General features: G+C 40.5%; 1 protein-coding gene across 1 annotated transcript in view; it reads left to right on the forward strand.

The window, feature by feature from the left end:
- The window catches only part of LOC126184483 (dynein axonemal heavy chain 5), a 976,026-nt gene that overhangs the window by 605,931 nt on the left and 355,029 nt on the right, over nucleotides 1-15,066 (forward strand). Inside the window, exons 37-39 of the mRNA XM_049926874.1 lie at nucleotides 5,045-5,239; nucleotides 6,834-6,972; nucleotides 14,310-14,467. Coding sequence (XP_049782831.1) covers nucleotides 5,045-5,239; nucleotides 6,834-6,972; nucleotides 14,310-14,467 — 492 coding nt within the window. The remainder of the gene's footprint in view (nucleotides 1-5,044; nucleotides 5,240-6,833; nucleotides 6,973-14,309; nucleotides 14,468-15,066) is intronic.

Here is a 15,066-nt window from a genome sequence, read left to right on the forward strand (position 1 = left end):
ACCCTGTCCCAACCACTGCTTCCCTTTCATGTCCCTCGACTCTTATAACTGCCATCTGCTTTCTGTACAAATTGTAAATAGCCTTTCGCTCCCTGTATTTTACCCCTGCCACTATTAGAATTTGAAAGAGAGTATTCCAGTCAACATTGTCAAAAGCTTTCTCTAAGTCTACAAATACTAGAAACGTTGGTTAGCCTTTCCTTGATATATTTTCTAAGATAAGTCGTAGGGCCAGTATTGCCTCACGTGTTCCAACATTTCTACGGTATCCAAACTGATCTTCCCCGAGGTCGGCTTCTACCAGTTTTTCCATTCATCTGTAAAGAATTCGCGTTAGTATTTTGTAGCTATGGCTTATTAAACTGATAGTTCGGTAATTTTCACATCTGTCAACACTTGTTTTCTTTGGGATTGGAATTATTATATTCTTCTTGACGTCTGAGGGTATTTCGCCTGTCTCATACATCTTGCTCACCAGATAGTAGAGTTTTGTCAGGACTGGCTCTCCCAAGGCTATCAGTAGTTCTAATCGAATGTTGTGTACTGCTGGGGCCTTGTTTCGACTTGGGTCTTTCAGTGCTCTGTCAGACTCTTCAGGCAGTATCATATTTCCCATTTCATATTCATCTACATGCTCTTCCACTTCCATAATATTGTCCTCAAGTACATCGCCCTTGTATAGACCCTCTATATACTCATTCCACCTTTCTGCTTTCCCTTCTTTGCTTACAACCGGTTTTCCATCTGAGCTCTTGATATTCATAAAAGTGGTTCTCTTTTCTCTTAAGGTCTCTTTAATTTTCCTATAGGCAGTATCTATCGTACCCCTAGTGATATATGCCTCTACATCCTTACATTTCTCCTCTAGTCATTCCTGCTTAGCCATTTTGCACTTCCTGTCGATCTCATTTCTGAGACGTTTGTATTCCTTTTTGACTGCTGCATTATCTGCATTTTTGTATTTTCTCCTTTCATCAATTAAATTCAATATCTCTTCTGTTACCCAAGGATTTCGATTAGCCCTCGTATGTTTACCTACTTGATCCTCTGTTGACTTCACTATTTCATCTCTCAAAGCCACCCATTCTTCTTCTACTGTATTTCTTTCCCCCATTCTTGTCAATCGTTCCCTAATGCTCTCCCTGAAGCTCTCTACAACCTCTGGTTCTTTCAGTTTATCCAGGTCCCATCTCCTCAAATTCCCACCTTTTTGCAGTTTCTTCAGTTTTAATCCACAGTTCATAACCAATAGATTGTGGTCAAAGTCCACATCAGCCGCTGGAAATGTCTTCCAATTTAAAACCTGGTTCCTTTTTCTTATTTGTTATTAAATCCATTTCTTCATTACCCCTGTTTGACACCGAGCGAGGTGGCGCAGTGGTTAGCACACTGGACTCGCATTCGGGAGGACGACGGTTCAATCCCGCGTCCGGCCATCCTGATTTAGGTTTTCCGTGATTTCCCTAATTCGCTCCAGGCAAATGCCGGGATGGTTCCTTTGAAAGGGCACGGCCGACCTCCTTCCCTAATCCGATGAGACCGATGACCTCGCTGTTTGGTCTGTTCCCCCAACCAATCCAATCCAATCCCTATTTGACTTTGTGTTTATAAGCCTGTATTCACCTGACCGAAAGTCCAGTTCCTCCTCCCACAGATTCTCACTACACCTAACTTCCAGCTATCCATTTCCCTCTTTAAGTCTTCTAATCTATGTGCCCGATTAAGGGGTTTAACACTCCACTCTCCGATACGTAGAACGCCAGTTTTGTTTCTCCTGATGACGACATCCTCCTGAATAGTCCCCTCCCGGAGATCCGAATGGGAGACTACTTTACGTCCGGAATATTCAACCAAGAGGATGCCATCATCATTTAACCATAGAGTAGAGCTGTATGCCGTCAGGAAAAATTACAGTTGTAGTTTCTCCTTGTTTTCAGCCGTTCGCGGTAACAGCACAGCAAAGTTGTTTTGGTTGGTGTTATAAGGCCAGATCAGTCAATTATCCAGACTGTTGCGCTGCAGCTACAGAAAAGGCTGCTGTCCTCTTCAGAAACCATACATTCGTCTGGTCTAACAATAGATACCCCCCTGTTGTGGTTGTACCTGTGGTATGACCATCCGTAACGTTGAGGCACGCTAGCCACACAATGGTTCATCAGGGATGGTTTTACTCATAGAGGGAGAGGTAACTTGAGAACTTAGTGATGGGCAATCAACTTGTATCTAACCATACCACCGAGAAACATGGAGATTTTAAGGCAGAAGAATCATAGAGCGTCCCCAGGCATGATGAGCTACAAATCGTATTGATACTCACCGATGACTGGGTACTAGAAAATTAAGAAGTGCAGGAGCTCTCTTTCTGATGTGTTACAGGTCAGAACGATGGTAATATGATTATACAGCAATAGTTACCGTGGGATAAAATTAGATCCATAGTGTATCTGCCATCGACTCTCATAGGCCAACTAAGCCTAAACTAGCTAGCGCATTACTTTCAGCCATAATGGATATGTTTGTGGACCGTGACTGTGTGGGATAATTATTTATCTCAAGTTTCTGCTACCAGTCACCTTTTATTTTATTTTATGCTTAATCTAACATAATGCAACGCGTTTCGAACATGTTCTGTTCATTTTCAAGCGTTAATACATACATACGTAAACAAAGAAATGTTACTTAAAAATAAACAGTCTTAAATTAGATTAGTCTAGAACACTTTGTCAATTGTTTTTTAATTTTTTAATGTAGCTCCTGGTGTGGCGTTTGGGGGGAAGGAGGGGGGCAGTGTATATCTAGAAATCTAAATCAGTGATGTCTTCTGCTGGTTTTCTTGTTTGTTGTTGACTATGTATATTACAGCCTGTATTGGATGTAGATAGATTTGCATCAGTTGTGTTACGAAAATAGTGTGAAAGGATTTTATATGACAGTTCATCTCTTACAATTTCATTATCTTGCTGCTTCACTTCATCACTGGTGTAATGGCGGAGCCGTGGATTGACATTACACTATTGCACATTATATTTTGTCACTGATTGCCACTGCACAAATTGCTTCGATGTTATACACACAACACAAGATGGCGGACTGTAGCATGTGAGTCTGTATCGATTATCGAGGTTTTGAATCGATATTCTTGGTTCTAGTCAATTATTTACGTTGACATTTTTTGAATATATTGAGTTAGAACTGGCTTAAGACTGTTGAAGAATTTTGAGTTTTTGAATACGGTTTTTTCATTCAGAATGTTATCTTCATGTTTTGTGTATGAAAATTTCCATTTCTTCTATGATATCCATTCTTTTACTTGTTCCTATTTTATGTAAAATTTCGAGTTGTCTTTGATTTTCAAAGGGTGGCCTGTGTCTTTAATGTGAGTTGCTACTGCTGATTTGTTACATTTATCAAGCCTGTAGCAGTCTAAATGTTCTTTGAATCGTGTTCTTTAATAATTAATCCTGTTTGGCCGATATAATATTTATTACATTGGCTGCAGGTAATTTTGTAAATGCCAGATGCATCAAGACTTGTATCTGATGGTTTTATATTGTGAATAAGCTTCCTACTTAAGTTGTTGTTGGTGCTGAAGCTAATTTTTACTTCTGTGTTTTTGAATAGTCTTTCTAATTTGTCAGATACTATTCCAAGATATGGCATTTTGACATATTTGACTGCTGGGGCACTGTCAGTTGTGAGTGTATTTGATGTTGTTTGTTCAGTTTATTTTTAATCTGTTGTGACATGGTATTAATTAGAGACGGGTCATATCCACTGTTTATTGCAGTATATGTTATGGTTTCTATTTCTTGTTTGGGTTCTGTGTGTTGAAGTGGAAATTTGTGTGCTCTGTACAGCATTGATCTATAAGCAGCTTTTTTGTGGGAGGAGGGATGTGTTGAGGAGTTTAGTATAGTGGTGTCAGTGCCAGTAGGTTTTCTGTAAACATTGAAAGCTACCTTTCGGTTCTGTTTTGATCTACTTTAAAATATTAGAGACGTTTACATCCAGCAATATGCGACATACTACCTCATTACACTTGAACTGAGCCCCAGTGAAAATTACTAGACATTGTGGTATTCCATGAACCACGTAACCAGCTGTCTGTACGAGTTATTTTAATTGAGAATGTTTTATATGACGACGTGAGAGCAGGACTGGGCCTCACACAGGACCTGCCCTCTATCTGAAATGACAATGAGATGCGTGTGGTTCGTTTTTTAAGCTTTTGTGTGCTGCCAGGGTTTTTTTAAAAAACATTAGGTGTGCGATTTTAGTGTATCTCCGAGTGGTTTGGACACAGATTATTTCTAAGTAGTCACACAAACTCAATATAATGACCTCTTTTTACATGAGTCAATTTTGTAATTGATTTTATTTCGTTATTCTGCAGTATTCTACCTGTATTTTTCGGATGGTCTTCTATGGAGGCACCTAATGTCAGTGTTGTATTTTAAATTCTTGGTTTGAAATTTATTGTTATTTTTAACAAATTTTCACTACCTTCGACTCTATTCTATGATGACCTTACCGTTTAGCGCTCTGAAACACTAACCACATCACATCACCATTAACCATGCTAGTTCTTCCTCTGAACCGTACTGATCACAATGGGTGTGCTGTCAATACGACTTGTCCACCTCGAACTGGGGTCCAGGAAGTTCGCTATTTCAGCGGCCAAGGGTCAATTTGCCTCCCTCACCCTTCTATATCACGACTAATCACTCTTCAGAAGTTAGTGTATTAACGGTTATAAGATACTATACTCAACTGTTGATTTTAGTGTCATTTTCATCAAAACAAGAGATAAGTGTATGAATGGCTGATTAAATGAATGCCTTCTCTGTTTTTTAATATTAAAGGCTTAAAATTTAGCCTAAACCCTCTCTAACTACATATAATAATTTTTACATTACACATGACTAAATGTTATAGTAACGTATGGTGTATCTCTGTAAATCTGTATTTGTATTCACTGTTCTGGACTTATTTCCAAATGTTATTCCAGTGAATTATCAATTCTCCGTTTTCACTTTTTTTTCAGAACCCTGGCTATGCTGGTCGCAAAGAATTGCCAGAGAACTTGAAAATTCAGTTCCGCACAGTGGCTATGATGGTTCCAGACAGACAAATTATCATTCGGGTAAAGCTAGCCTCCTGTGGCTTCCTGGAAAACATCACTCTCGCCAGGAAATTCTACACGCTCTACAAGCTGTGTGAGGAGCAGCTCACCAAGCAGGTGCAGTGCTGCCATAAAAAGTCAACTAGTCTTGAATATACGTTAACTTAAAAGTGTTATGTTACTCTCAAGCGTGTTTTTTTATCCATTTAAATCTTGTAGTTTATGTAACTTCAAAGTCTCGATTAGAATTAATTCATCTTTTTTAATGTTTTTTTAAATTCCTGAATATGCAGTTCATAGCATCACCCTGTTTCCACTCTGTAGTATTCTTGCATTTGCCTTCATAAAGCAACCACTACTCGTACTACTAACAATTTTGTGCAGTAAGGCGTTAGAAAATAAAGCATTTATACCAACGGGTCCAATATTTCTTAAAGAGGGTTATCAGCGCTTCCATTTAATTTGTTGACAGCTAATCCATTCGGGAAAATAAGTGGAGAGAATTTTCTCTTTCAAGCCTTACTACCTGACAGGTTGAGAGTTAGGTTCTATATGATTTCAAGATCACGCGCAGAGCCGTGCAATACGTCCCAACTAATGCCTTAAGGGGTACAGAATTACGGAGTTTTTTACAAAGGGCATACGTATGTTACTCAGTATTAGGGATAATATCGAGGAACAACAGCAACAAAAGCAAAACGAGGATAATGGAATGTAGTCGAATTAAGTCGGGTGACGCTGAGGGAATTAGATTAGGAAATGAGACACTTAAAGTAGTAAAGGAGTTTTGCTATTTGGGGAACAAAATAACTGATGATGGTCGAAGTAGAGAGGTATAAAATGTAGACTGGCAATGGCAAGGAAAGCGTTTCTGAAGAAGAGAAATTTGTTAACATCGAGTATAGATTTAAGTGTCAGGAAAGTATTTGTATGGAGTGTAGCCATGTATGGAAGTGAAACATGGACGATAAATACATAGTTTAGACAAGAAGAGAATAGAAGCTTTCGAAATGTGGTGCTACAGAAGAATGCTGAAGATTAGACGGGTAGATCACGTAACTAATGAGGTGGTATTGAATAGGATTGGGGAGAAGAGAAGTTTCCGGCGCAACTTGACTAGAAGAAGGGATCGTTTGGTAGGGCATATTCTGAGGCATCAAGGGACTACCAATTTAGTATTGGAGGGCAACGTGGAGCGCAAAAATCGTAGAGGGAGACCAAGAGACGAATACACTAAGCAGATTCAGAAGGATGTAGGTTGCAGTAGGTACTGGGAGATGAAGGAGCTAGCACAGGATAGATTAGCATGGAGAGCTGCATCAAACCAGTCTCAGGACTGAAGACCACAACAACATCGAGGGACAAGAGATAGTTCTTTGGAAAGGCCATTAGACCAGCGGTTCAAAATACATAGGATGTCGAGCATTTAAATGTAAGCAATCCTTCGTATGTGGGATGTGTTTCAGTAATTCTAACATGAATGCAGGCTTTGTTACTCTAACTCCTCTTGATTTGTACCTCGTTGTAGCACTAACGAACAATTGAATTGTAAAATATTTTTATTGCCTTGTAGTATCATCAAAACAGTTATTTAACTTGGGAAAGTCTGTGAAATGATCACGGTAATAATTCCTGGAGAGTCGTCGAGAAATATATATATGAATATGAATTTCTTTTCAATGTGATGTTTTTAAAAATCTCTGTCGAACAGGTTCACTACGATTTCGGTCTTCGTAACATTCTCTCTGTACTTCGAACTCTGGGTGCGGCCAAGAGAACAAACTGCAAGGATTCGGAGAGCACAATAGTCATGAGAGTTCTTCGAGATATGAATCTTTCTAAGCTCATAGGTAAACACTGACCATATTCTATTTACATAGTATTCAATTTTCCTTTATTGTTTGACTTTGTTCTTATGATTTGTATGTTTTATGCTTCTACAATTTCCGCTTTTTTTTAGTAAAAATGCCTATATTTTGGTTCATCTTATCGATCAGCAAAGCTCATATGCTTATACTGAATGCTAGCTATGGTAAAGTGACTTGCCTGTGTAACATAACAAAAAATCAGACAGTACATCTATACACCCAACACATTTCGTTAGAATACATGTAGAAGGTCCACTTAAATAGCTTTTTCTCAGTTCTTTGGATTTTGTTGTTTAACGTTATCTACACTAAAAATAATTCGAGATTTATCGTTGTACCAGTTGTCCCGAGTGGACAGCCCTAATATTTGTTAAAATGTTGAAAAACATAGATATAAAGTTTTTGGCACGTCTGCAAAGGCTATGAATTGCCTCTAAAATGTACATAGACCCATTGGAAGAAAACAATAGATCCTTCAATAAAGTGGTAAATAAAAATGTTGTAACTGTTATTCATGTATCAAAAAACTCAGCTCTACGTGGTTCCACTTTTTGAAATACTTATTTCAATATGTCTGACCGTTTATGAAATACTAGTATCACTTGCGTCGCGTTGAGTATATTTTACATTGCGTGCAAGTGCTTTTAATTGAAATTTTCCACCGCTTCTACTTAATTGAGAGGCAAATAATCAATATTGTTGTATATCGGAAACTAATTTAAACTGTGTTTGAAGGAAGGAAGCAAAGACTTTCACGTCCAGTTGAAGACGAGCGCGTTAGAGACGGAACTTTAGTTCGAATTGGATGACGGATAGAGAATGAAATCGGCTGTGGTTTAGGAATCACCGCGGGATTCTCCTTAAGTAATTTAGGGAAATCTCGGTAAATCTAAATCTATGTGACCAGTCGAGTGTTTGAACCGCGGCCCTCACAAATTTTACTACAGTGCTACCTTGCTCACTACTTATTTGGAAAACGTTTATGTTAAACCACTCGGAAGATGACCAATAGAAACTTTTGTGGAGTGTTACTAACATTCCCGTTTTAGTTAAGAGAGCAGAAATACAGTAGAACTTCACTAATCCGTCCCCTACAAGACTGGGAGAATCGTCGGTACGCAGAAATGTCGGATTATCAGAGAAACACTTACTTATCCATAACATTACAATATGGTACAGTAGAACTTAAATTTTCAGCTGGAAATACTATCCGAAATATTGTTCCATATTAAATCGGAAAGAAAACGCAGACACACTAATAAATTTTACACGAAACTATAATGTACATATACTGTAAAGACCCGAGTTTCTCCTGACGTATACAATTTTCAAACAACTTACGGGAATTTAGCCAGGCAGGGAGCACACCCCGCCATTTACAAGGCAAACTGCAACGGACAGGCGATGTACAGGCAAATTGAAAACCTCGGTTCTCGGTTTAATGCAGGAAATATAACACACACACATTGAATACTAGTGACGCCAAAGATGACCAAAGCCAGAGATATCGATAGTAAAACTACGAACTAGCAGGTGAGGTTGTCTGTGTGAACATCATATGAGGAACTCAGCTGATTTCTTACGTCGTTTGGAGCGACTGCGGTTGAATGACTCTGGTGTTTTAGTAAGTTTTGATGTGGTCTCTCTCTTACTCGTGTTCCTCTGTCTGATTCGTTGCAGTTAATTGAGGCTAGGTTTGGTGCCGAATTAACCAATATCTTTCGGCATGTGCTGACATCCACCTGCTTTTTGTTCAATAACCAGTATAACGAACAGACAGATGGAATTGCGGTTGGTAGTCCGTTGTCTCCTGTGATCGCAAATTTGTTTATGGAAGACTTCGAGGAACGTGCATTGAAATCGGCGCCTTCGAAACCCACCTGTTTCTTCCGCTATGTTGATGATACCTCTGTTGTTTGGCCTCATGGTAGAGAGAATTTGAATGCCTTTCTATAACATCTGAAGTCTATCCATACGGACATTCATTTTACGATGGAGGTGGAAGAGGATGGTTGCCTTCCCTTTCTTGACGTTTTGGTTAGGAGAAAGGATGATAGATCATTAGGACATGCAGTTTACAGGAAACGTACTCACACCGACTTGTATTTATAGGCTAATAGTTGTCACTATCCGGTTCAGCCTGAAGGGGTACTTCGTACCTTGGTACACAGGGCAAATGTCATTTCCAACACTGAGACTTTGCCAGCTGAGTTGTCCCATCTTGAAGCTACGTTTCGTCAAAACGGTTATAGTGAAAAACAGATTGAACGTACGTTGCGCTATCGATCACCTGTGCATTGGGTGATTGATGATAATCCTGAGTCGACACCTAAGTCTACTGCCTTTTTGCCTGACGTAGGAAGCACTTCCAACAGTTTTGGTCGTATTTTACGGAAATACGATGTTAAATGTGTTTTCCGACCTCCATCTAAAATTAGATTGCTTTTGGGTTCGGTTAAGGATGATCTTGGTTTGCGTAATGCGGGTGCATATCGCATTCCTTGTAGGTGTGGCATGGCATATATTGGTCAAACTATCAGGACCGTGGAGGATCGATATACTGAGCATAAACGGCACACACGATTACAGCAGCCAAGTAGATCTGCCATGCCGAACATTGCTTGGATACTGGTCACCCTATGTTATACAACAACACCGAGATATTGGCATGCACGTCCAGCTAGAGCAACCTTGTAAACAGGGATGGAGTTTTTTGTTTAAACTCTGTTTGGAATTCTGCTCTCTCCCTTGTCAAAAAGCAGAGGGACAGAGTCAACGGTACTTCACCTGCTAGTTCGTAGTCTCACTATCGATATCTCTGACTTTGGTCATCTTTGGTGGCACTAGTCTTCTGTGTGTATGTTACCTTTCCTGCATTAGTCCGAGAACCGAGGTTTTAAATTTGCCTGTACATCGCCTGTCCGGTGCAGTTTGCCTTGAAAATGGCGGGGTGTGCTCCCGCCGAAATATCGGCGGTCGCTGTTAATAATACCTGGCTGAATTTCCGTAAGTTGTTTGAAAAATGTACTGTAAAATACGTCTGTATTGTAGTGTAAGATACTGGTACTATGAGTGAAAGTGAAACGTCTGTACATATGTTAATACAATAACGCGCTGACACACAACTGATATGCACTGTTTAAAACATGAAAAATCACACAGTAAAAAACTGTTCTGTTCTTAACTGGGACGAAAAATGTCTGTAATGTTCTTTTGCTTAGCAGACGACGACCTTGGTTTTGCCGTGATGTTCCGCCATTTCCTGAACCACAAAATGTCTGCTGGGGTAGACGTGGAGCTTTGTACAGTGTACTGAAAGGCTATATCAAACGTATTGTCTTGGTCGAGTTACAGCGTCAACGATTTGGTTAGCTAATTCTGCTTTCGTTGTACTGTCAATGTCAGCTGTACTGACACAGTTATTCATGTGACTGGGCTCAACTCCGCTTCTAAAGACAGTGTCACATGTTTTCGCTTAGTTGGTGCTATAAATTAATTTTTTACGCTCTAAGAAGTGCGCTGTCAATAATTTATAAAACAAATGCGTGCACAATAACACTTACGCCGAGCGAACTATCGTATGTAGCAACCGTCGACTGTTTAGTGATCCATATCACAGACGAAGAGTCATCGACAAGTCCAGCGGGCGGGACTAAGCGAGGAGTCGGATCATCCCCAGCCGGATTAGCGAGGTCTTAGTGTACGTTGTCTGTATAGGTCGACGTGAAATAAATACACTACTGGCCATTAAAATTGCTACACCAAGAAGAAATGCGGATGATAAATGGGTATTCATTGGACAAATATATTATACTAGAACTGACATGTAATTACAGTTTCACGTAATTTGGGTGCATAGATCCTGAGAAATCAGTACCCAGAACAACCACCTCTGGCCGTAATAACGGCCTTGATACGCCTGGGCATTGAGTCAAACAGAGCTTGGATGGCGTGTACAGGTACAGCTACCCATGCAGCTTCAACACGATACCACAGTTCATCAAGAGTAGTGACTGGCATATTGTGACGAGCCAGTTGCTCGGCCACCATTGACCAGACTTTTCAATTGGTGAGAGATCTGGAGAATGTGCTGGCCACGGCAGCAGTCGAACATTTTCTGTATCCAGAAAGGCCCGCACAGGACCTGCAACATGCGGTCGTGCATTATCCTGCTGAAATGTTGGCTTTCGCAGGGATCGAATGAAGGGTAGAACCACGGGTCGTAACACATCTGAAATGTGACATCCACTGTTCAAAGTGTCGTCAATGCGAACAAAAAAAAAATGGCTCTGAGCACTATGGGACTTAACTTCTGTGGTCATCAGTCCCCTAGAACTTAGAACTACTTAAACCTAACTAACCTAAGGACATCACACACATCCATGCCCGAGGCAGGATTTGAACCTGCGACCGTAGCAGTCCCGCGGTTCCGGACTGCGCGCCTAGAACCTCTAGACCACCGCGGCCGGCTGCGAACAAGAGGTGACCGAGACGTGTAACCAATGGCACTCCATTCCATCACGACGGGTAATACGCCAGTAAGGCGATGACGAATACACGCTTCCGATGTGCGTTCACCGCGATGTCACCAAACAAGGATGCGACCATCATGATGCTGTAAACAGAACCTGGATTCATCCCAGGTTCGTCGTTGAGTACACCATTGCAGGCCCTCCTGTCTGTGATGCAGCGTCAAGGGTAACCGCAGCCATGGTCTCCGAGCTGATAGTCCACACTGCTGCAAACGTCGTCGAACTGTTCGTGCAGATGGTTGTTGTCTTGCAAACGTCCCCATCTGTTGACTCAGGGATCGAGACGTAGCTGCACGATCCGTTACAGCCATGCGGATAAGATGCCTGTCATCTCGACTGCTAGTGTGATACGAGGCCGTTGGGATCCAGCACCGCGTTCCGTATTACTCTCCTGAACCCACCGATTCCATATTCTGCTAACAGTCATTGGATCTCGACCAACGCGAGCAGCAATGTCACGATACGATAAACCGGAATCGTGATAGGCTACAATCCGACCTTTATCAAAGTCGGAAACGTGATGGTACGCATTTCTCCTCCTTACACGAGGCATCACAACAACGTTTCACCAGGCAACGACGGTCAGCTGCTGTTTGTGTATGAGAAATCGGTTGGAAACTTTCCTCATGTCAGCACGTTGTAGGTGTCGCCACCGGCGCCAACCTTGTGTGAATGCTCTGAAAAGCTAATCATTTGCATATCGCAGCATCTTCTTCCTGTCGGTTGTGGCAATATATTAACGGAGTGTTACATAATCGATCAAATTCATATCTGCTCTTCAGCTGAATCGAACTGTCATCTGCACACAATATTTCCGCGCTCCATATGGCCGCCATCATCAGGTGAATAAAACTAAGGCGTTTTCGCCGATAACTGATCCAAACCGTGAACGGCGGAACCTTTATATGGAGCGAAAATACGAAAGCGCATGCGCTCTCGCAACGCGCAAGTGCTGAAAAGTTGCTGCTGCCCCCTGGCAAGAAGAGATGAGCTGCTCCAGTGGTGAATACTGTCAAAAACGATGTATCCTTAAAGATTAATACTCATAGCCGGCCGATTCAGATGCTGTTGTTTCTTCACACCTGATAAAACAGGATTCCAATTTTTACTTGGCGGGTATCCATTATCACGGCTAACGATATTATGTGTTGGTCTGGTTTCGACAGATTCTTTTAAAACACAATCCCAGTGACGTGAGGCGTTTTCAACCACTTGTGTCTCATTGTATAGCATCCTATGTCCCTCTGTAAGACAGTGCTCAGCCACGCAAATTAGTCACGTTGTAATAATCGCGTATGGAGATGACGTTGAACTTGAACACATCTGTCATTGACGGCACGAAGAGTTGGGCCAATGTACATTTTACCGCATTCACAATGTGTTTCGTAAACGCCTGGCTTCCTTAAACCTAAATCATCCTTAACGGAGCCAAGAAGTGCTCTAACCTTAGCTGGTGGACGGAATACACATCCGATTTCACGTTTCTTCAAAACGCTAGCTATCTTGGCAGCCACGTTCCCAGCATATGGAAGAAAGCCACAGAACTAAGTGTTTTCAGATGTTTAAGGTAATGGTCGAAATTCAAATACACGTCGAATCTGTCTGTCCGTATAGCCGTTATGATTAAACTAGTCCTTAAGATGTTGCAGCTCTTGTGGTAAATTCTCAGCATCCGAGATATGCATATGCATAATATTTGTTGAATGAAGTTTCATTATTTATATAACAAAGGTATTGACATGACGGCATCTAATGGTAAGTTCCATGTGTCGAGCAAATGTTTATTGCTGGCTGACATGTGCATGCTACAAATATATAACAAAATTTACATTTCCAAGCCAAGGCTAGTGTCATACAACGCACAGAGACTGGTAAATAATGGTAACGGATGCACTTCTTTTTAAATACGCTACTGTGGTCACATTCCACACTTTCATCTCTTACGTTGTCATGTACTATATTGGAAAAAATGAGATTTTCGGGGCCTTTCCTAATGTTGAAACAGACATTCAATCACGACTATTACACAGTGATATTACCTCCACAGTAGCACAATGTTAATGTTGCGCTATGGTATAATGTTAGCACACTAAACTCTTAGCCGACTCTGTGTTAAAACTGAAAGCAATTATACTGAAGCACTAGCTATCATCTCATGAATAATTACTCCTCCTTTGAAATCATATGCATGGAAGTAATAAGCTTCGACATATTTGCTCTACTTTACAATAGTGGTCAACTATATTATTCTTAAAACTCTTAGATAACAGTGTATACCAACTATTTAACTAAATTCATTATTCAGAAATTTATTCTGGTTTAGAATTTTGCCTAGGTCTAGATCTGTTGTGTCAAAGCAGTACGATCATGTATTTATTTTTATATAGATTCCCATCATTCAAAATGACTGACACTGTTCTCTTTTATGGTTGATATATGAACCTCTGCGCCGCTAGATCCGTATTGTTTATGCGTATGTCCGCGTCTGACTTTTCTTTATTACTACACAACATAGTGCACACCTCAGTTATTAAGTTTACACAGTTACTGGGGATTTATCCCTCGAAAATACACACTTGACTTCTCTCTTCCACATCTGTACCTTTAATTTCCAGAACTCAGGAAGTTCTCAATGAAACAGAAAGCTTCATAGATCTTCTTCAGTTGTGACAACATTACTGTACTAAAAACCACAAAATACGTTAGAGATAAAATCCAGTTGTGTTAGCATCACATCCTGTATAAAATCAACTGTCAAACGCAACAGTCCTATGTTGTGTTTTGCAGACGAAGACGAGCCGCTGTTCATCTCTCTGGTAGCGGACTTGTTCCCCAACCAAGCGCTTGAGAAGACGTCGTACCCAGATCTCGAAAGCGCGATTGCCGAACAGGTAGAGGAAGCTGGACTCATTTTCCATCCACCTTGGGTTCTCAAGCTCATACAGGTACGTCTCCTAACAAACTGCACTGTTGGCATCAGTCCATGCATTTCATTTGCATTCGTCTGAGAAAATGCCTATTACAAGCATTGTTACATAGAATAATTAGCACTGTACCTTTCGGGGGATTATATTTATCATTTCTGGAGAACTCAACATGTAACATATTTGCAATTAACGCCTTCTTTTTGTTGTGTGCCAGACAGCGCAATGATAAGATTTGTTTAGAATTTCTTATGATATAGAACTAAAATTTTGTAGGTCCCAGGAGCAATACTTTTTTTTAAATTTTTTAACAACATAAAAACAATTCATGCAATTCATATTTTTGCATACATTAAGAATTTCACGAGAACAAAAAGTGTCACGTTCATCCAGAAGGGTTTCTTCAGGAAATAAGAGCTATGAACTTCTAGCGTTTTCCACTACTTCAGCCCCTGGATCTATACATCGGACACAAAATTTTACAACTGCTTCAAATTTTTCACCTATTAGCACATTCAAATTAGCCAGGTGACATTAAATCATTATTGGTATTTTAAAAAAGTGAACATCTACGATACTCAGCTTTAAAACAAACTATGGCGAAAATGCCCTGCCAACTA

The sequence above is a fragment of the Schistocerca cancellata genome, chromosome 4 (genome assembly GCF_023864275.1).
Source record: "Schistocerca cancellata isolate TAMUIC-IGC-003103 chromosome 4, iqSchCanc2.1, whole genome shotgun sequence".
In the NCBI taxonomy this organism is placed as follows: Eukaryota; Metazoa; Arthropoda; class Insecta; order Orthoptera; family Acrididae; genus Schistocerca; species Schistocerca cancellata.